The sequence below is a fragment of the Vicia villosa genome, linkage group LG5, assembly GCF_029867415.1.
Source record: "Vicia villosa cultivar HV-30 ecotype Madison, WI linkage group LG5, Vvil1.0, whole genome shotgun sequence".
In the NCBI taxonomy this organism is placed as follows: Eukaryota; Viridiplantae; Streptophyta; class Magnoliopsida; order Fabales; family Fabaceae; genus Vicia; species Vicia villosa.
The window spans coordinates 118,111,810-118,127,489 of NC_081184.1; the positions used below are offsets into that span (position 1 = coordinate 118,111,810).

At 33.8% G+C, this 15,680-nt stretch overlaps 3 protein-coding genes across 5 annotated transcripts; 2 read left to right on the plus strand and 1 right to left on the minus strand.

The window, feature by feature from the left end:
• Positions 1-668: 668 nt before the first annotated feature.
• LOC131602182 (BTB/POZ domain-containing protein At1g50280-like) lies at positions 669-2,899 on the plus strand. The gene is made up of 3 exons (XM_058874204.1): positions 669-984; positions 1,061-2,242; positions 2,387-2,899. Exons 1-3 carry the CDS (start codon positions 922-924, stop codon positions 2,786-2,788), a joined length of 1,647 nt encoding a protein of 548 aa, XP_058730187.1. The 5' UTR covers positions 669-921; the 3' UTR covers positions 2,789-2,899.
• An 804-nt stretch (positions 2,900-3,703) lies between these two features.
• Positions 3,704-8,752, minus strand: LOC131602183 (DNA repair protein XRCC2 homolog). Of its 3 annotated transcripts, none has more exons than XR_009283955.1 (10): positions 8,303-8,752; positions 8,116-8,222; positions 7,782-7,852; positions 6,880-6,942; positions 6,497-6,640; positions 5,769-5,868; positions 4,994-5,030; positions 4,814-4,914; positions 4,516-4,589; positions 3,704-4,392 (listed from the first exon to the last, which is right to left on the minus strand). XR_009283955.1 is itself a non-coding variant. In XM_058874205.1 (9 exons), exons 1-9 carry the CDS (start codon positions 8,643-8,645, stop codon positions 4,566-4,568), a joined length of 990 nt encoding a protein of 329 aa, XP_058730188.1. In that variant the 5' UTR covers positions 8,646-8,752; the 3' UTR covers positions 3,704-4,565. The 3 variants fall into 3 exon arrangements, 1 of the variants encoding a protein (XP_058730188.1); XR_009283956.1 differs by having other exon boundaries at positions 3,704-4,397; XM_058874205.1 differs by having other exon boundaries at positions 3,704-4,589.
• Positions 8,753-13,662: 4,910 nt separating this feature from the next.
• LOC131602185 (uncharacterized) lies at positions 13,663-15,673 on the plus strand. Its single transcript, XM_058874210.1, has 5 exons — positions 13,663-13,898; positions 14,188-14,595; positions 14,739-14,795; positions 15,031-15,165; positions 15,348-15,673. The coding sequence occupies exons 2-5, from the start codon at positions 14,194-14,196 to the stop codon at positions 15,411-15,413; spliced, it is 660 nt and encodes a 219-aa protein (XP_058730193.1). The 5' UTR covers positions 13,663-13,898; positions 14,188-14,193; the 3' UTR covers positions 15,414-15,673.
• The last annotated feature ends 7 nt before the right edge of the window (positions 15,674-15,680 follow it).

Sequence of the window (15,680 nt, forward strand, 5' to 3'; positions counted from 1 at the left end):
TATGACTGAAAATCCTATATTTAAAATAAATGGACTAGATCATATTAATCCAACTCAACTTTAGCTAGTGGCGTAGATATATCCAATTGCAAAGTATGAATTTAAAAGATGAAATTCCCATCATTAATCTACTAGATCAAAAAAGTTGAACTAAAATTAATATTTGTCAAAATAAATGGAGAAAAAAGTGCATTTACTCCTATACAGTAATAGTAATATATACATTTATCAAAAGCCAACCACATCTTAAAGAATTGCTGTAGAATCTACCTTCACGTGTACCTAAATTTGAATCACTCATTCAAAGTAAGGCTACATTATGTGACAAAGATCTAAAATATTAACAAACATGCTTTGAGTTTCCACTTCCTTTCCCACAGACACTACTGTTTCCTACATAAAACCACACAAAAGGTTCTGCTATTCGTCCCACCAACAAATATATGTATAATGACAAAACACGCAACATTATTATGATTTCACTTCATAATAATTTATAATATATCTTCAGATAGAACAACAACAACTTGTTGGTTAAAAAGACAATAGGACAATTTACCCAAATACATTTAGCTCCTGTGACTCCACGTTTACAATAACCTCAAAACCTGTCTTATATTGGACACATACATGGGATCTGTCATAAAATTGCCAAAATTTTAACATAATTTAACACTGTACACTCACGGCAGAAAAAACATATTCAATGACATAATGTATTATCATTATTAGATTTGAGAATATAAAAGAAATGAGAAACCTTTCAATTTCAAATCATGAGTAGGTTCCATATAAAAAAAACATCTATCAGGTTGTGATAATAGGATTTCTCTTAATCTAAAAGCACTTTCTTTTTTCACAAAGGTTACATATATAGCAAGAAGCAAAAGAAAGAGTTTTCATTCAAATGCAGAAGTAGCTATGACAAAGCCTTGTGATTTGCAAATCAAAATTAATGGTCAACAGATATTTCTTTTGAAAGAGGTATGTATTAGTCTTCTTCAGTGATTTTCTTCCTTAAATCAAATAAGTGATTCTAGTTTGTTCATTTATTTTGCAGAAGATCATATCAAAATACTGTGGAAAGGTGAAGAAAATCTTGAATCATCAAAAGAGAAGATGTCATGTGAAGGAGATGGGAATTAGGATCAATGATTTCCCTGGAGGCTCAGATGGGTTTGAGTTAGTTTCAAGGTTTTGTTACAACAATGGCAAAATACCAATTGATGTAGCTAATGTGTCTCTTCTTCATTGCTGTGCTATTTATCTTGGAATGACTGAGGAAGTTTGCAACAATAATCTATTGCAACAGACACAAACTTTTCTTGAGGGAATCCATTACTGGAAATGGAATGACATGGTTTTAAGTCTAATGAGTTGCCGAATGTTTTATGAATATGCAGATTGTTATGGTCTCTTGGAGAAGATCATTAGTGCAGTGTTAACAAAGATTGTGCGAAATTCAGATGCAAACCTTAACATTTCGTTTACCTCTTTATCATCCTCGTCACCGTCGTCGTCGTCAACACTGTCTTCACCGGAAAGCAATTATGCCAAGAGATTTTCTTCTTCAACACAGACTACATCAGAAAAAGCCAAGTCGAGTTTGACAAGCAAAGCATGGTGGTTTGAAGATTTGGAAACATTACCGCCAAAGATAATTGAGAAACTTTTTCAGTGTATTGAATCATACAAAGATGATAACAACAGTTTAATCTTTACAAGATTTCTGTTGCAGTATCTGAAAACAGCTACTCAAACCAGAAACGCCGATTGTAGAAACAACAGCGAGTATGCTGCTCTTGCAGAAACAGCTGCTTATGGAGTCATATTTGTTGGTAAGAAAAACTTCTCTTGCAGAGGACTTTTTTGGGTGTTAAGGATTGTTTCCAGATTCGGGTTGAGTAAAATTTGCAGAACTGAGCTAGAGAAATTGATTGGTGGGATGCTCGAACAAGCAACGCTGGATGATCTTTTGGTCTCAGGACAAGATATCGGGATCTATTATGATGTTAACTTGGTGATAAGATTGGTTAAACAATTTGTTGATACCAATGGTTATGATGGAATGTGTTTGCAGAAAATGAAAAGGGTTGGTAGATTAATCGACAAGTATTTGAGAGAGATATCACCTGATCAGAATCTCAAGATCGCTAAATTTCTCGGAGTTGCAGAATGTTTGCCTGACTTCGCAAGGGATTGCTTTGATGGGATCTACAGAGCCATTGATATCTATCTTGAGGTGAGAATTCCATTTTCCTTTTTCCTATTCCTATTGATTTCTTGCATTTCTGAAATCTGCATTACCATTTACAGCACCATATTTAACAACTACCATAACGTATTACAAAAGATTCTCATGTTTGGAACAAATAATGTTTTGCAGTCTCATCCAAATGTCCCATTTGAGGAAAGATCAAGATTGTGTAAATGTCTTAACTACAGTAAACTCAGCTTTGGAGCTAGTAAAGATCTTGCCAAGAATCCCAGAATACCTCCAATGGTTGCAATGCAGGCACTTATTTCTCAACAAACAAAAATTCCAACGACCAACTTTGTAACCGAGAGTCCACGAAAAAGCCGTTCGCAAATAGTTCTGTATAATGAAGGTACCATTGACAGCTTCTCTCAAGAGAAAAAACAGATGAAACTAAACCTGGAGATATTGAAATGTAAGGCAGTAAAAGTAGAGAAATTAGAAGAAATGAATGGTCAGATTTCGAATATGTTTAGCCGAAATGTCTTGCTCACTCCTGCTCTTGCTAGAGCCTCGCCAAGATACTGTTGAATATCTATCTTCTTCTTGTGTGTCTGTCACTATCCATTATACACTGGTATTTTACTGTATTGTAAAAAGCTGTAATTTCATTTTTATTTTATATTTTGCTTAGAATTTCAACGTGATAGAAGGAATAGTATAGATAATATTCCATCATTGTAGCTCTTGAACTTCTTGCTTACATGGAAAATATTACTGGATAAAACACAAGAAATATGATAAACTAGAGATAGTAAAGTTTTGATTGACATAGTATTCATGTGCTTTTTCTTCGGGTCAGGTATTACGAAAAAGAAATTAAAATGAGCAACGGCAGATTTTTTTTTTGATTAAAAATGAAAAGCAGATGATACTTAAAATACACATAGAGCCGGGATAAGTCATAATTTAGAGAATGCATGTAGAGTCGGGATAAGTCATAATTGTGTATCTTCTGCTCATTTAGGGGGAAAAAAGCTCTTCTTGCATCCTAAATTTGATGGGTAGGCTTTAATTGAAATGGTAGAGGGAAAAGAAAATAATGAATACTATAGGAAAGGTAGTGAGAAAGGAGAAATGGATAAATTATTACTTCTCGTGTTTGGTAGTATCATAAAATAAAAAAGATACAAAAAGTTGATTCTCCTTTGTTTGTTTCACTGAACATAAATGAAAATAAAAATAACAATACAGTATAGCCCACGAAAGTAGTTCCTTTCCTTCCAAAAGACATACAGGAGTAGTAGGCTCACTGAAAGTTTAACCCCCTACAAACCCTATCTGTTGCTAACGTTCTACCAAACATAGGACCAACTTTGTCCTTCCAATATCTCATTCCTAAAAAGACGTATCAAACAAAACCTAGCATAAACAATAGGCACGTAACAAATTAGAAACATTGCAATAATGATCACCTAAAAAGGAAAGCGAGTTTTCTTATAGGAGTGAGCAAAATAATCAATAGTTTTATTATAGAAGTGAGCAAAATAATCGATAGTTTTACTATAGAAGTGAGCAAAACAACAAATAATAGAGATAATACATTTCCTAATCTCCTAATCAAAGAACCTAAAATTTCTGTACAAATTACTCATGATATACAGCACCAGAATTTCAACCCAGGAATGGGTCAGAATAATGGTGGAGACATTGAAAAGTTACAGATATCAAGTCCGTAAGCAAAAATCATGAATAGAAACATAAGTGCTAGAACTTAGAAGCTTTCCTTAGACCAGGTTAGCAAAATTATGTCCTCCTTTTGATAAGTGCCACATCTAAGATGGATTCTTGTGATCTAGGAGTTCAAATCCTTTCACCAGTTCCGTAGGTTTCTTTCTGCGGCTGGACCTTGCCTAAAAATTACACTTTGAATGCTCCTTTCCTTAGCATGAGATAATGCTCAGCAGAATGTCCTCTGCCAGTGCTATTATCCTGCTGTATAGGATAAAATATATGGCCAATCTTTCTGGAATATCGATGTGAAATATAACTTGTAACACTCCTTTTCTCTTGTAGCACACAGAGTAATTTAACCTCATGAAACCGGATCTTCTTGATAATATCATGAATCCTATATCCGGCATAATCCAACCAAGAAGTCATATGCTCCATTTGTTTAAGAGCCTTTAGTGAATCTGTACTACATCAATTAGCATCACAAATAAAAAAATATGAAAACAAATGAGAGGGCTGCTATTATGAGTAATAATGATGAGAATGTGTTTACAAAGTTCAGTAGAAAAGATTTTGTTACTCACAATTAAAAGCAGTTATGGATCACATACTGCCATCCTTCTGCAAACAGGATTCATGAATCTACAAAAACTCCAGCCTACAAGTTCAACAAAAAGACAAAATTAAGTTCAGAAAAAAGTCTAAAGTTGGTAACCTTAAGGTCCATTTGGTTTAAGAAAATTTTCATTTTTTATATTTTATTTTTACTCTTCCTTACAAAAATGTTTTCAATCTGTTTTAAGTTTTCAAAATATTTGTGCAAGAAACAACAAAAAATGTTGTCTAAAAACCAAGATCTCCACATAAGTATAGTGTCCTTACATCTTTCACTACAATCTTATCTGAAAAAGTCAATCTTGGCAATAACCATTCCAACAAATAGAATGAGGAGTTCTGACAGTTGCTTGTAACAGAATGATCATCTGAAAAGGGAATATGATGGAATCATGATGATAGCTAAAAGCAATTGACAATTGTAGTTAGTAGCAATGGAGTTCAAACCTGAAGATCGTATGAGTATTCTGTGTGTAACAAAGGACTGTGACATTTGAAAGGACATCAAATTAGAAATTTGTATACAGGGAAAAGAGTTTACATATTAGAAAAGTACAAAACATAACAGCATTTGAAACGGGCTTTTGCCCACCTTTTCCTACCCGATCAAAAAAAGGAACTATAGCAAGTTCATAATTAGATTTTAGACCACAATCACTTTTTAGAGACACATTCAACCAAAATTATAGATTATTGATTTATTTCTGTGAACAACTGCTTTACATCTCCAAGTAGTTAGACATTACATATTCGAGAAGGATGATAAATGTTAGAAAAAAAAACATGTTTAATGATTGTCATCGGCAAATATAATTAAATCATAATAATAAACAGAAACGTAGTTGAACACCCAATTCCTATTAGAATCTATTGAAAGATGAGTCTACAATAAAAATAAAGATAGCTATGGTAGTGTTCCAAGATAAAATTTTGCCAAAACATGTTCCTAAATATTCAGTTTATAATGTTTGCTAATTAATAGAAGGCATCAGCTTAATTTTATAAATATTACGAAAAAAACCAGATCATTAAGCTCATTTTCTTCATTTCTCTTACCACTCTCTGCTACTATTACTGCCTAATGCACTTTCTATAAATATTTTTAATAATATTTCACATATAATACCATTTTTGGACCTTCCCCAAACAAATTAAGATTTTACCAGAGTTGGTCCGTGAATTACAAATGATGTCTTTGATATAAAGGTGAGAAAATCTTTACCTGCCACACAGAAGGCATATACTCACGATACTCAAGGTGTTGATTGTTTCTTGTTGCATTTCTCGAACTTCTTTCTTCCCAATTATTTCTCATGAAACTTCTGTAATAGGGTATCATCATACATTAAATCAGGAAGTATATTAATAATGAGACTATAACAGAAAATAATGTCTTAATCAAAGAGTTTCCAATTGATGAAACAAAAAATTAATCATTGCAAATACAAAAGACCTAACCAATCACCTATTAAACCATAAAGGCCAATCAGGGTTCGCTGAATTCTCTACATTCGAGAGAGAAAGAGAAAATACGGGCACAGAAGCACAGTGGTGTTACTGTGTTAGAGATAGAAAGATATAGAGGAAAGAAGATGCTAAAAAGGGAAGAAGCGTACATTACTCTAAGCCCGTGCTTGCTGGGTCAGCCTCCTATAATACAGCCCTTGGGTCAGCCTCCTAAATTACAGCAATTGATCCACTAAAATGAAACCCCTATTAATCTCCTCTAAAATAAGACAACTCTTCCTCAAATCACAATTCCCCTAAATAGTTTTCCTACTCTTTGCATGGCGGAAGATTTTTTATCAAAATCAACCTTGCACCAAATAAAGATATTATCTCTTTCTTCATACAATATCACAGGTAGGATTTAAAAGCTTCACAAGTTTCTCTATCATCTGGATATTGAAAGAAACAAGTTTGAGTTTCCATAACCATTATAGAACTCACCCTTTGACATCAATTGAAGCTGTGGGTTGTTTATTCCAAAATATCACTGACTTTGTTGCTATAACAAGCATTGGATGCACCTGAAGAAGCTTTTTAATATCCTGAACTACAGCTTCTGACACACTTTGAAGAAAAAGCTTTTTCCTGCATCACATAACACCTGAAAGTTAAAATCAACATATATATGGACAAATGTTACATATGGATTTCATTATTAAGAGAACCGCCGGTCAATATTCATTTTCTCATTGTTTTTAGACTAAGTTTTCATTCTTCCATAAAAAAGTGGGAGACAGAGACGAGTCGATCAATTTAGAATTCTAAAACCTAGTGAAAAAGACATGTGCCATCTTCTAGAAACTATCAACATGAGTATCACTTACCTGCTGTTTTCTTTTAGGGGCAATAACATAGATGCACGATCCATCCAATGAAAAGCTCCTATACTGAAAAATACGGTTTGATCAGTCAAGCTTACTTATTAGTTATTATATCAGATCATATTTTAAGCAACAGTGTTCAAATAAACAGTTGGATAAAATCATATTGTAGGCTAGTGAGAATACAAAAATACTACCTCCGTTCCTTTTTATAAGAGACAAGTCATTTTTTAGGTTCATTGAGTAACTAATGTATTTGGTCTCTTTATAGACTAGATACATTGATTATTTAATTAATCTAAAAAGTGAATTTTCTCTTATAAAAAGGAACGGAGGTAGTATAATTTATTCTACTTTCTGATGGGATTCTTTTCAATCATTGTGGTTCTAGCATGAATCTGGTTTTTTATTTTTGCTAATACGATTCATAGAGTTTTCATGTCATTATAATGTCATTTGATTGTAGCCAATCTCACCTAGTGAGAAAAGAACTTCATTTTGCTGTTGCTTTTATTCATCGAGTTGTCAACAGAAAATACTATCAATAACAATCATTAAGAGGACAACGATGAATTACATACACAAATAAAAAATAACAATGACAGCTCTCTAAATCTAATTGTTATTAACATTGTATATGGGTGGAATTCGCAAGAAGACTTTATTATTCGTAGTGAGGTAACATAACTGATAACATCAAAACGACAGCTCTTAAACCTTTTCTTATATTTTGGTAGAAAATCACACCTAAACTTATTCAAATTACAAACCTAACCAGATTCACTACACGGTATCATACCAAACTATTATTTTGATAATTCTCAACTACTTACGACTTCTAAACCTTCAACCATGGCAAGCAGAAATAAAATGTCACACTCACTAAAAAGAAAGAAAAAACCAACCTGTCAATCATGAGCAAGTGAACACTAACCCCGTGAACTTCTTTCTCCTTATCCAAGCGCCAATTTAACGTCTATTATAGAACAAAAGGAATAAGATACATAGATAGAAGTTTAAAATTGTTAGATTAACCGGTTTGCATTATGCTCCTTCTAGAGAACATAGTAACTTTACCAAAAAATCCATAGTTAGACACTTGAACTTTCCGTATTTGGATAAACAACTTAATTAAGAGCATAAGTACAAATTGATTCTATAACTCAAGATAAATTGAAGTCGGGTTATTTTCAACACCGAGCTAATAGATTGGAGGCAAATGCAACCTCTTCCTCTTACCTTGAGAGTCTGAAGAAATTGAAAACTGTCTGAACAACGAACATACAAAAACCGAGTCATGCACAAATCAAATAACGATTTATCATAATCTCCACTAGCTTCTTCCCCTGTTCCATCACAGAAAAAAATAATAAATAAATAACCCTAACAAAACACAGTAATAAACTCAACAATAGAAAATTATTACCGTAAGGTTCCATAATCCGATGAACAAGCAATTGCGAGAAACGATTGATATCAAATCGAGAATCAAGGTCAATAAAGAGTACCAAATGATCAAATCCACCATAGTGTATCCCATTCCAGTGTTTAGGAAGAATGCAAGTGATTGCGGTTTGAATGAGAATTTGAGTTTTGGCGGAAGGAGATGGACCGACGAGTTCGAGGACGTTACCGACGCGGAGAGGGACTCTGTGAAGCGGCGGAGGAAGAATGAAAGGTCGGACCCTCCATACCCGTTTAAGCATCTCGCCGCCATTTTCGTCTCCCTTTATCCAGCTTTCGATTTCTTCTCGATCTTTCTTGTTCATTTTTTTCAGTTTCGATCAACACTAACTCTTGTTTCCCACGCAATTTCAATTGACCTAGTTGTAGTATATATACTTTCTTTTTTTTTTAATTTGAATTCAGAGTCAGTTCTTCTGATATATACTTTTTTTTCAAATCACTAATATCTTATGTGAAACCTTGATCACTAAATTATTAAATTAAAAAAGTTATTTGACATAGTGTCTGAAATTTTTAACTAATTCAAAAGTCTTATTAAACAATCTCAAAAAATGCGATTAATGAATAAATATTGTGAGTTTTTTTCAATTATCAATAACTATAACTAATTATATCCTTTTTAGGTTTTTATTTTTAACTTCACCTCTCTTTTACTAAGGGGCGTTTGTTTCATCAATTGTAAGTGAGAATATTTTCAATTGCCTAGAAACTTTTTATTCTCAGGAACTTATTTTCCACGTAATATTGTCCATTTCTCTTCCCAAGTTATTGGGTGGAAATCTTATATTTCTATGGGAATAAAAAGTAACCACCAATAACTTCTCATTTACAAGCATTTCAATTTATTTATTTTTTATTTTAAAAATTAAATTAAATATATTTCATAAATATTCTCAGGAAATTATATTAGTCATCAAACACATAAATGAGAATAATTGCAATTTTAGACTGAGTATTAGTTTTGGAAACCCTCCTACCGATTGTTCTTGCATTATTTTTGTTGTAATTCATACCTCTAGGTATAATATTCGGGATTAGGTACTTATTGTGTTGCGCCAACATGTTCCTTTGTTTGGCCCTTTATCTAAAAACTATGGCGACTTTCAGAAGTGTTTCACCTTGGTGAGGCCTTGTACTCTGGAAGCTCACTCCACATTTTATCATGTTTTTACTGAGTCTTGTTCGAATAAGTTCCCAAAATATCGGGCTTGAGTCCATTTCAACCATAAACCTCAATCATATGGTGTTCAACTAAATTCTCTTACTCCCAAAAAAGTTATGAAGAAAGGAGATTTTGAGACTCTCTACTTGGTAGTTGGCTATGATAAGGGGTTTAGCCCTACCAAAGAGACAAATTCTCTACAGAGGAATCGATCCACCAATACTCGCAACGTAGTGGGTACAGTTAGTAGTATAGATAGGAAATAGATTTTTGGTGAGGTTGTAGTCATGACTCTTTTCTTTAACATGTACATTCAATAATTGCAAATAAAACGGATGTTCTCCGAAAGGTTTATGATATTGCTAAAGGATTGTAGGCACCAGGTGGCACCAACCCTCTTTTGGACCAGGTTGTCACTCTTCCACCTTTCAGTCAGATAGTGTTTGCAACCACTGGTACTTCCTTGATCACTTCTATCCTTTTCCAACCATCTTCTCATGGTGTTATCATGATCCTCAAGGACCAGTTCGGTTTTCTCCTACTAATACAAAAAGGAATAGGGACCAAGACCAAGGTCCTCTCTCAAAGAAAGAATCGGCTAAAAAGAACCTGTCTAGGATGTTTTTGTTGGCTATTATGAATATCCATATTCCTCGTACTCCCTAAGATGTTTTGTTGCCATGTCCGAGGAAGAACCTGCCTACCTCAATACTCTTTTTAAAGGTAGAAGGAGGATTTTTTTTCTCTGAAGCTAATTTCTATAATTATCGGTTGGCTTCATTATTTTCCCTAACTGTTGTTGGTTGGGGAGACGTCTTATCCATGGGTAACCATTCCAAAGAGAGGCATTCTTGGAAAGACAAGTGTGAAGTTATGGAGGAGAAATTTTCTAAGCTTCAAGATGAGATGATGGCCCTCTAGGATAAAACTATCCATGTTGAGGCTTATCGGGATGGTGCTAAAATTCATGGTTCCCTTTTTGTCTTATTTTCCCGAATTACTAAACTCGAGTCCTCCTTGGAAGCGGAGAGGAAGTCTTGTTTGGATATAGTCATTGTTGCAGTGAAAACAAATACCTTGACTAATGAGGCTCCTGTGGATCTTAAGTATGAGAAAGAATTAAGGGTTAAAGAACAATGAGCCCATGACGACCGGGTTGTCGAAATGAGGAAGAAGGTTGATGGGTCCCTGTTGCAAACACTTAATAATGTATATGGGTCCAGGAAAGGAATCAACATAAAAATCATGGTGTATGTTATATTGTCGAGGGTTACAATAATATTTGGAAGTGTAATATTTATCATGCTTAGAAAATATATTTATTCAAATTTCAAAGAGTATCTAGGAATACTTATCTTGTTGGGAGAACCATAAATAAGGTATGTGCAGTCCTTTTTCAACCTTACCCCCCACTGCCTTGGTGACCAGAGAGTATTGATTGGGACCTTTAACGACCGGCCTAAGGAGTCCACACTTTGACGTATCGAGGGTAAGGCTAGATGTGTTCTCCCCATTCCCTCATGTCCGGTATTAGTCATTGTTTTTCAGTTTATTGCTTATGCATACCCTCGCTCGTTGGATGCACCTGTGTGGCATTGGTATATGTGGTTGGCTTGCTCGATCACACATGGCATATGATCTCTATCCTTTCTGAATATTCATGCCTAGAAGCTCCTAGGTAAAAGTATGTGACTAGCAATAAGGTGTGGTTGGCTAAGTTTTCTTTTCATTTGCTAAGGTCAGACATCCAATTAGGTTTCCAAATGCGCTATATTGAGGTTGGTACGTTTCATGCCCATCCTCCATTTTCCTGAGGTTTACCTAATCAACACGACAATGGAGAGGTGTACCAAACTTTGGGTTCGAAGTTTCGCCAACGACATGATATAGTGGGGTGGACGCCAGGCATTTCGCGTGAAGTAATAGAAAGGAGGTCCGTAGTGGCCTATATGTGCTTGATTCGTGGATTCTTTACCTTGGATTGTCATCAAGATTAACTAATTTGAAATTACTTAGAATTGGTTTGATTTTATCCTCCGGAATTTCTCTTGACCTTCCTTTGCTACAGTCGGAGCATGGAGGTTTTTCAGTATGACTTATGGGATCACGCTCGACTCTCTGGTGTTGATGTGATACATTATTTTGAGGTGCACAAGGGAGTTATGGCATCTAGCTTTGCCAAGAAGGACTTGTTAAAGATGGTGCTTAAGGCACTCTTAGGATATACTATCAGGAGATGGGGGCTTATCTTTCTTCCGTTTTCCTCTTCTCTAAGTGATAGTGGTATATTTGTCATTCTACCAGGATGAATTACAGAATTTTCAAAAATTAAGAGGTTTTCGCCACTGCACATACCCAGATCTAGATAACGAAACCCTAGTCATTTGAATGTGTTGGTGTAAGGGATATTACACGATCTTCCATCGTTCATAAGGAATTATGTCATTGTGCAATTTACAGTCGTGGTCGTTATCACTAAAGGTACTTTCCCACTCAGGATTTCATCTACCTTCTTACGATCTGGGACTCCTAGATCTTTATTTCACACTCCGGTATCATTCATTTCTTGGATGAAGATTTCCAATTATGGATCTCTGTTAGTCATTGTTTTTGCGTTAATCTCATAAATGAATGAGAATTGAGGCGGAGTCAAATTGAAGAATTAAATAGATTTCTTCGATATGACGTAGGAAACCACTATGTCCATTTCTCAGTGGTTATGGTAGAGATCTGACTTTGGATCAAGGATGATCTATCCGTGGAATTTCGCAAAAATTAGGAGTCAATTCCCATACATGGCGTCATTGTTCTGGTATGGCACCAAAATTGGTGTTGGTCTATGATATAAGACTCTGAAATCGGCAGCACAAATCTCCAATACAGTGGTGTGAGATGGACGTGTAAGGCTAACACTCTAACGTCCAAGTCAGTTAAGAGTTCAAAATGAGTATAGTAAATAATAGAGATCGGAAATTATACCTTAAATCTCATGTGTATTGGTTATATATGTTGAATAATCTTGATTGAGATTGTGTATGATTGGATTTTGTATTGAGCCTTTGGTCGAACCATAACAAATTGTATTAACATTAGCTAGTTAGCTAGTTGTTATAGTTTTCACCTTGTATAAAGATAACAGTTTTGTATATTGTTTATCTATTATTTTTAAGCAGTTTTCATTCATTCTTTGATGCCTAAACAAAAGAAGAATCATTCTTTTTAGCAAAGTTCAAAAGAATCTTCACCTCCTTTTGACTTGTTACAATGACTTATGAAGATCTTATTCAACCTCTTACTTTCTAAGACACGGGTATTTTCTTACTCTAGTGGATGACTTTTCTAAAATAATATGGGCAATATCTCTTAAGACAAAAGATGAAACTAAGCAACACTTGAAGCACTTCATGACATAGGTTAAAAATCAATTTCATACTATTTTGAAATGGCTAAGATTTGATAATGGTAATGAATTATTATTATGACTTATTTTCTTCGATCAAAAGTCATTCTTCGTCACAAAACTTTAAATTCCCCTCAATAAAATGGAAGTGTTTGAAACAAAACATCAATATATTTTAAATGTTCCTACATCATTGAATTTTCAATCTCATGTCTCCAGTAGTGTGTGACATGTTATTCATTTCATTGATCGAATTTTCTCACCTTTGTTAAAAATTAATTCTCTTTTTGAGTTACTTCATAAGGAACCCCTTCTATAATTCACTTAATGATTTTTCGCTGTTTGGCTTATGCCATTACTTTGCAAGTTCATCATAAAAAAATCAATCTTAGAGAAAGAAAGATTTATTTTTCCTGGCTTCAATCTTATAACATCTTATATCATATGAATTATTTGTCTCTAGAAATGTTATTTTTTATTAGAATAAGCTATATATAAGATATTTATTTAGGTTAATTGTCAATTTAATTATATTGACTAGTTGTCATGATTTTGAACTTGTGATAACGTTTGTATCTTGTTTTAGTATATGAATAAAATAAATCAAGATATTAAACCCTAAAAATATATAACTAAAGTGAATAAAAAGAAGAGGTGGGGTGTGTCTAGCAAGTGTCTAGAACATGTCAGCTTGTGGTTGGCATTGCTTACGGTACACCAAACACACGAGAACTTGAGGTTATCATTGCCTTAACGCCACAACTAACAATCTTTCTTAATATCCACAATTATTCCACTTCTTCTTTGTTATTATCTTTTTCTTTTCTACTCTATCATCATCATATTTATATTTAACTGGAACTTATTTTATTAATCTCTTCCACCACTTCCAATATTTAAGCCTTCACCCAGAAAATAATAACAACTATATATATATATATATATATAAGAAAAAACACCAACTGAATCTATCTCTGCTTCTGTCTATCACAGGTAATAACTAAACTAAACCTCTATGTCTTGTTGAGTTTACTTGTCATAAAACATGTTTCATATAGATTTTTAGGAAGGTTAAAATTACTGTTTATTTACCGTTGAATTAGGGAAAATCATAAGATAATCACTTTCTGTGCATAGAGTTGAATGGTAATTAGTTAACTCAACTATTGTTAATTGGTTAATCAATTTGAAGAATTATAACTAGTGTATCTGATTTATTTATTTTTTTGTTGCTAACAATGTTTTATATTTTCTTTGTATTTGTTTATGAAACTGAATGCAGGAAACAATGAATATTATGTCCACCAACCAGTGCGGTTGGCCACTGAGAATTCAGGATCATCTTGACAAAGGAACTAGTATTAATAAGGCACCATTTTCAGGATATCATTCTCCTTCCAAAGGATTGGACTTCCCTAATGTTGCTCATAAATGTCGCCGTAGTGCCAGAAGATGTAGGCCAATTTTTTCGAGTACAGTGAGTGACAGTATGGATCCATATGATTCAGATGAGAGTGACAAGAAAAAATCTCAGAATAATGATGAAACTAGAGGGGTGAATAGTGATATGCTCAGGGAAAGTCTTGAGAAAATAGTCGGTACGGATGATTCGAGGTTTAGTGGATTTGACCTTGCTACTCTTATTAGGAAAAAATATGGGAAGTCTTATGATGTTCAGTTGATTAAGAAGGTTAGTTTCTTACAAGTCGAATTATATGAGTTGAGAGATTCATGTCCTGAAATTATATGAGTTATTTAGGTGATGTTTGTTCTTATATATTCCTTTATGTTCTGTATTTTTTTCTTATTTTGCTGCTACACAATTTATTTTAGGAATTCATGGGAAGAAATCTCCTTGCTATGAATGTCATGTGGAAGTACATGGAGCAGGTAATAAAACACTTGTTCAACATCTTGTATTTTCTATAGATATGACATGTAAATTTAAGTACATATTGCTTTGCTTTGTAAAGTACTAGATAACAACTCTTTGCAATAGATACTTATGGTGCCACTATTACCATGGAATTGCTTGTTTAGTACTTATACTACTATTGTCTATTAGGATTATATATGGGATACTATTTCAGTATGTTATCTGTTTTTTTTGTTTGTACTGTTATAGAGATCATTTCCATTGACTGAGGAAGAGTACATTTTGAGGCTTGATGATGTTGCAAACTCATTAAAATGCTGGGGAGCCGTCTCACATATTCGGAGCAGCCTAGCAAAGTCGAAAGAACGGCCTCGAATAGGGAAGGTAATAATTATGCTCCTGTTACATGTACAGCTATCTAGATGCTGTCTTGAACTTGGAAGCCTTCATCTGTATACTTCAGTTTCAATTTAGAATGCACCAAATTTAAGTTGAAGATTTTTACTTTTTTGGATAATATTATTACTTTTTTTTTCTTCTTTCAATTTTCTTGTTATTTAATGCAGGCTGTAAGCATCTTTATTGATATGGACGCGTCTGGTGCAAGAGCAAACGAGTGGATATACAAATAGATTGAACTGAAAGAACTTAAAATTCATCTCAAAGGTGGAGTCTGTAGCTAACAGAATCACCCTTTTTTGTGAACTTAGGGATTTATTATACAATTATACTTGGATAGTAACAAAATCTATAGGAATCTAATGTTTCTGTTAGCATCACTTTAAGGCAACTGTGCTTTTTCTTCTTCATATCCTCTGTGCTTGTTAGTTTCACAATATTGGTGTAAATTTTAGCCAATATAAGAAAAGCATTCAACCTCATTAAATTTCTAGGAATGT

Coding starts and splice junctions, on each gene's coding strand:
- LOC131602185 (XM_058874210.1), top strand. CDS start 14,194: ATGAATATTATGTCCACCAACCAGTGCGGTTGGCCACTGAGAATTCAG. Junction 14,596..14,738: donor ATGTTCAGTTGATTAAGAAG/GTTAGTTTCTTA, acceptor AATTTATTTTAG/GAATTCATGGGAAGAAATCT. Junction 14,796..15,030: donor TGTGGAAGTACATGGAGCAG/GTAATAAAACAC, acceptor GTACTGTTATAG/AGATCATTTCCATTGACTGA.
- LOC131602183 (XM_058874205.1), bottom strand. CDS start 8,645: ATGAACAAGAAAGATCGAGAAGAAATCGAAAGCTGGATAAAGGGAGAC. Junction 7,853..8,115: donor AATTTCTTCAGACTCTCAAG/GTAAGAGGAAGA, acceptor GTTCTATAATAG/ACGTTAAATTGGCGCTTGGA. Junction 6,641..6,879: donor CCCCTAAAAGAAAACAGCAG/GTAAGTGATACT, acceptor TATGTGATGCAG/GAAAAAGCTTTTTCTTCAAA.
- LOC131602182 (XM_058874204.1), top strand. CDS start 922: ATGACAAAGCCTTGTGATTTGCAAATCAAAATTAATGGTCAACAGATA. Junction 985..1,060: donor AGATATTTCTTTTGAAAGAG/GTATGTATTAGT, acceptor TTTATTTTGCAG/AAGATCATATCAAAATACTG. Junction 2,243..2,386: donor CCATTGATATCTATCTTGAG/GTGAGAATTCCA, acceptor AATGTTTTGCAG/TCTCATCCAAATGTCCCATT.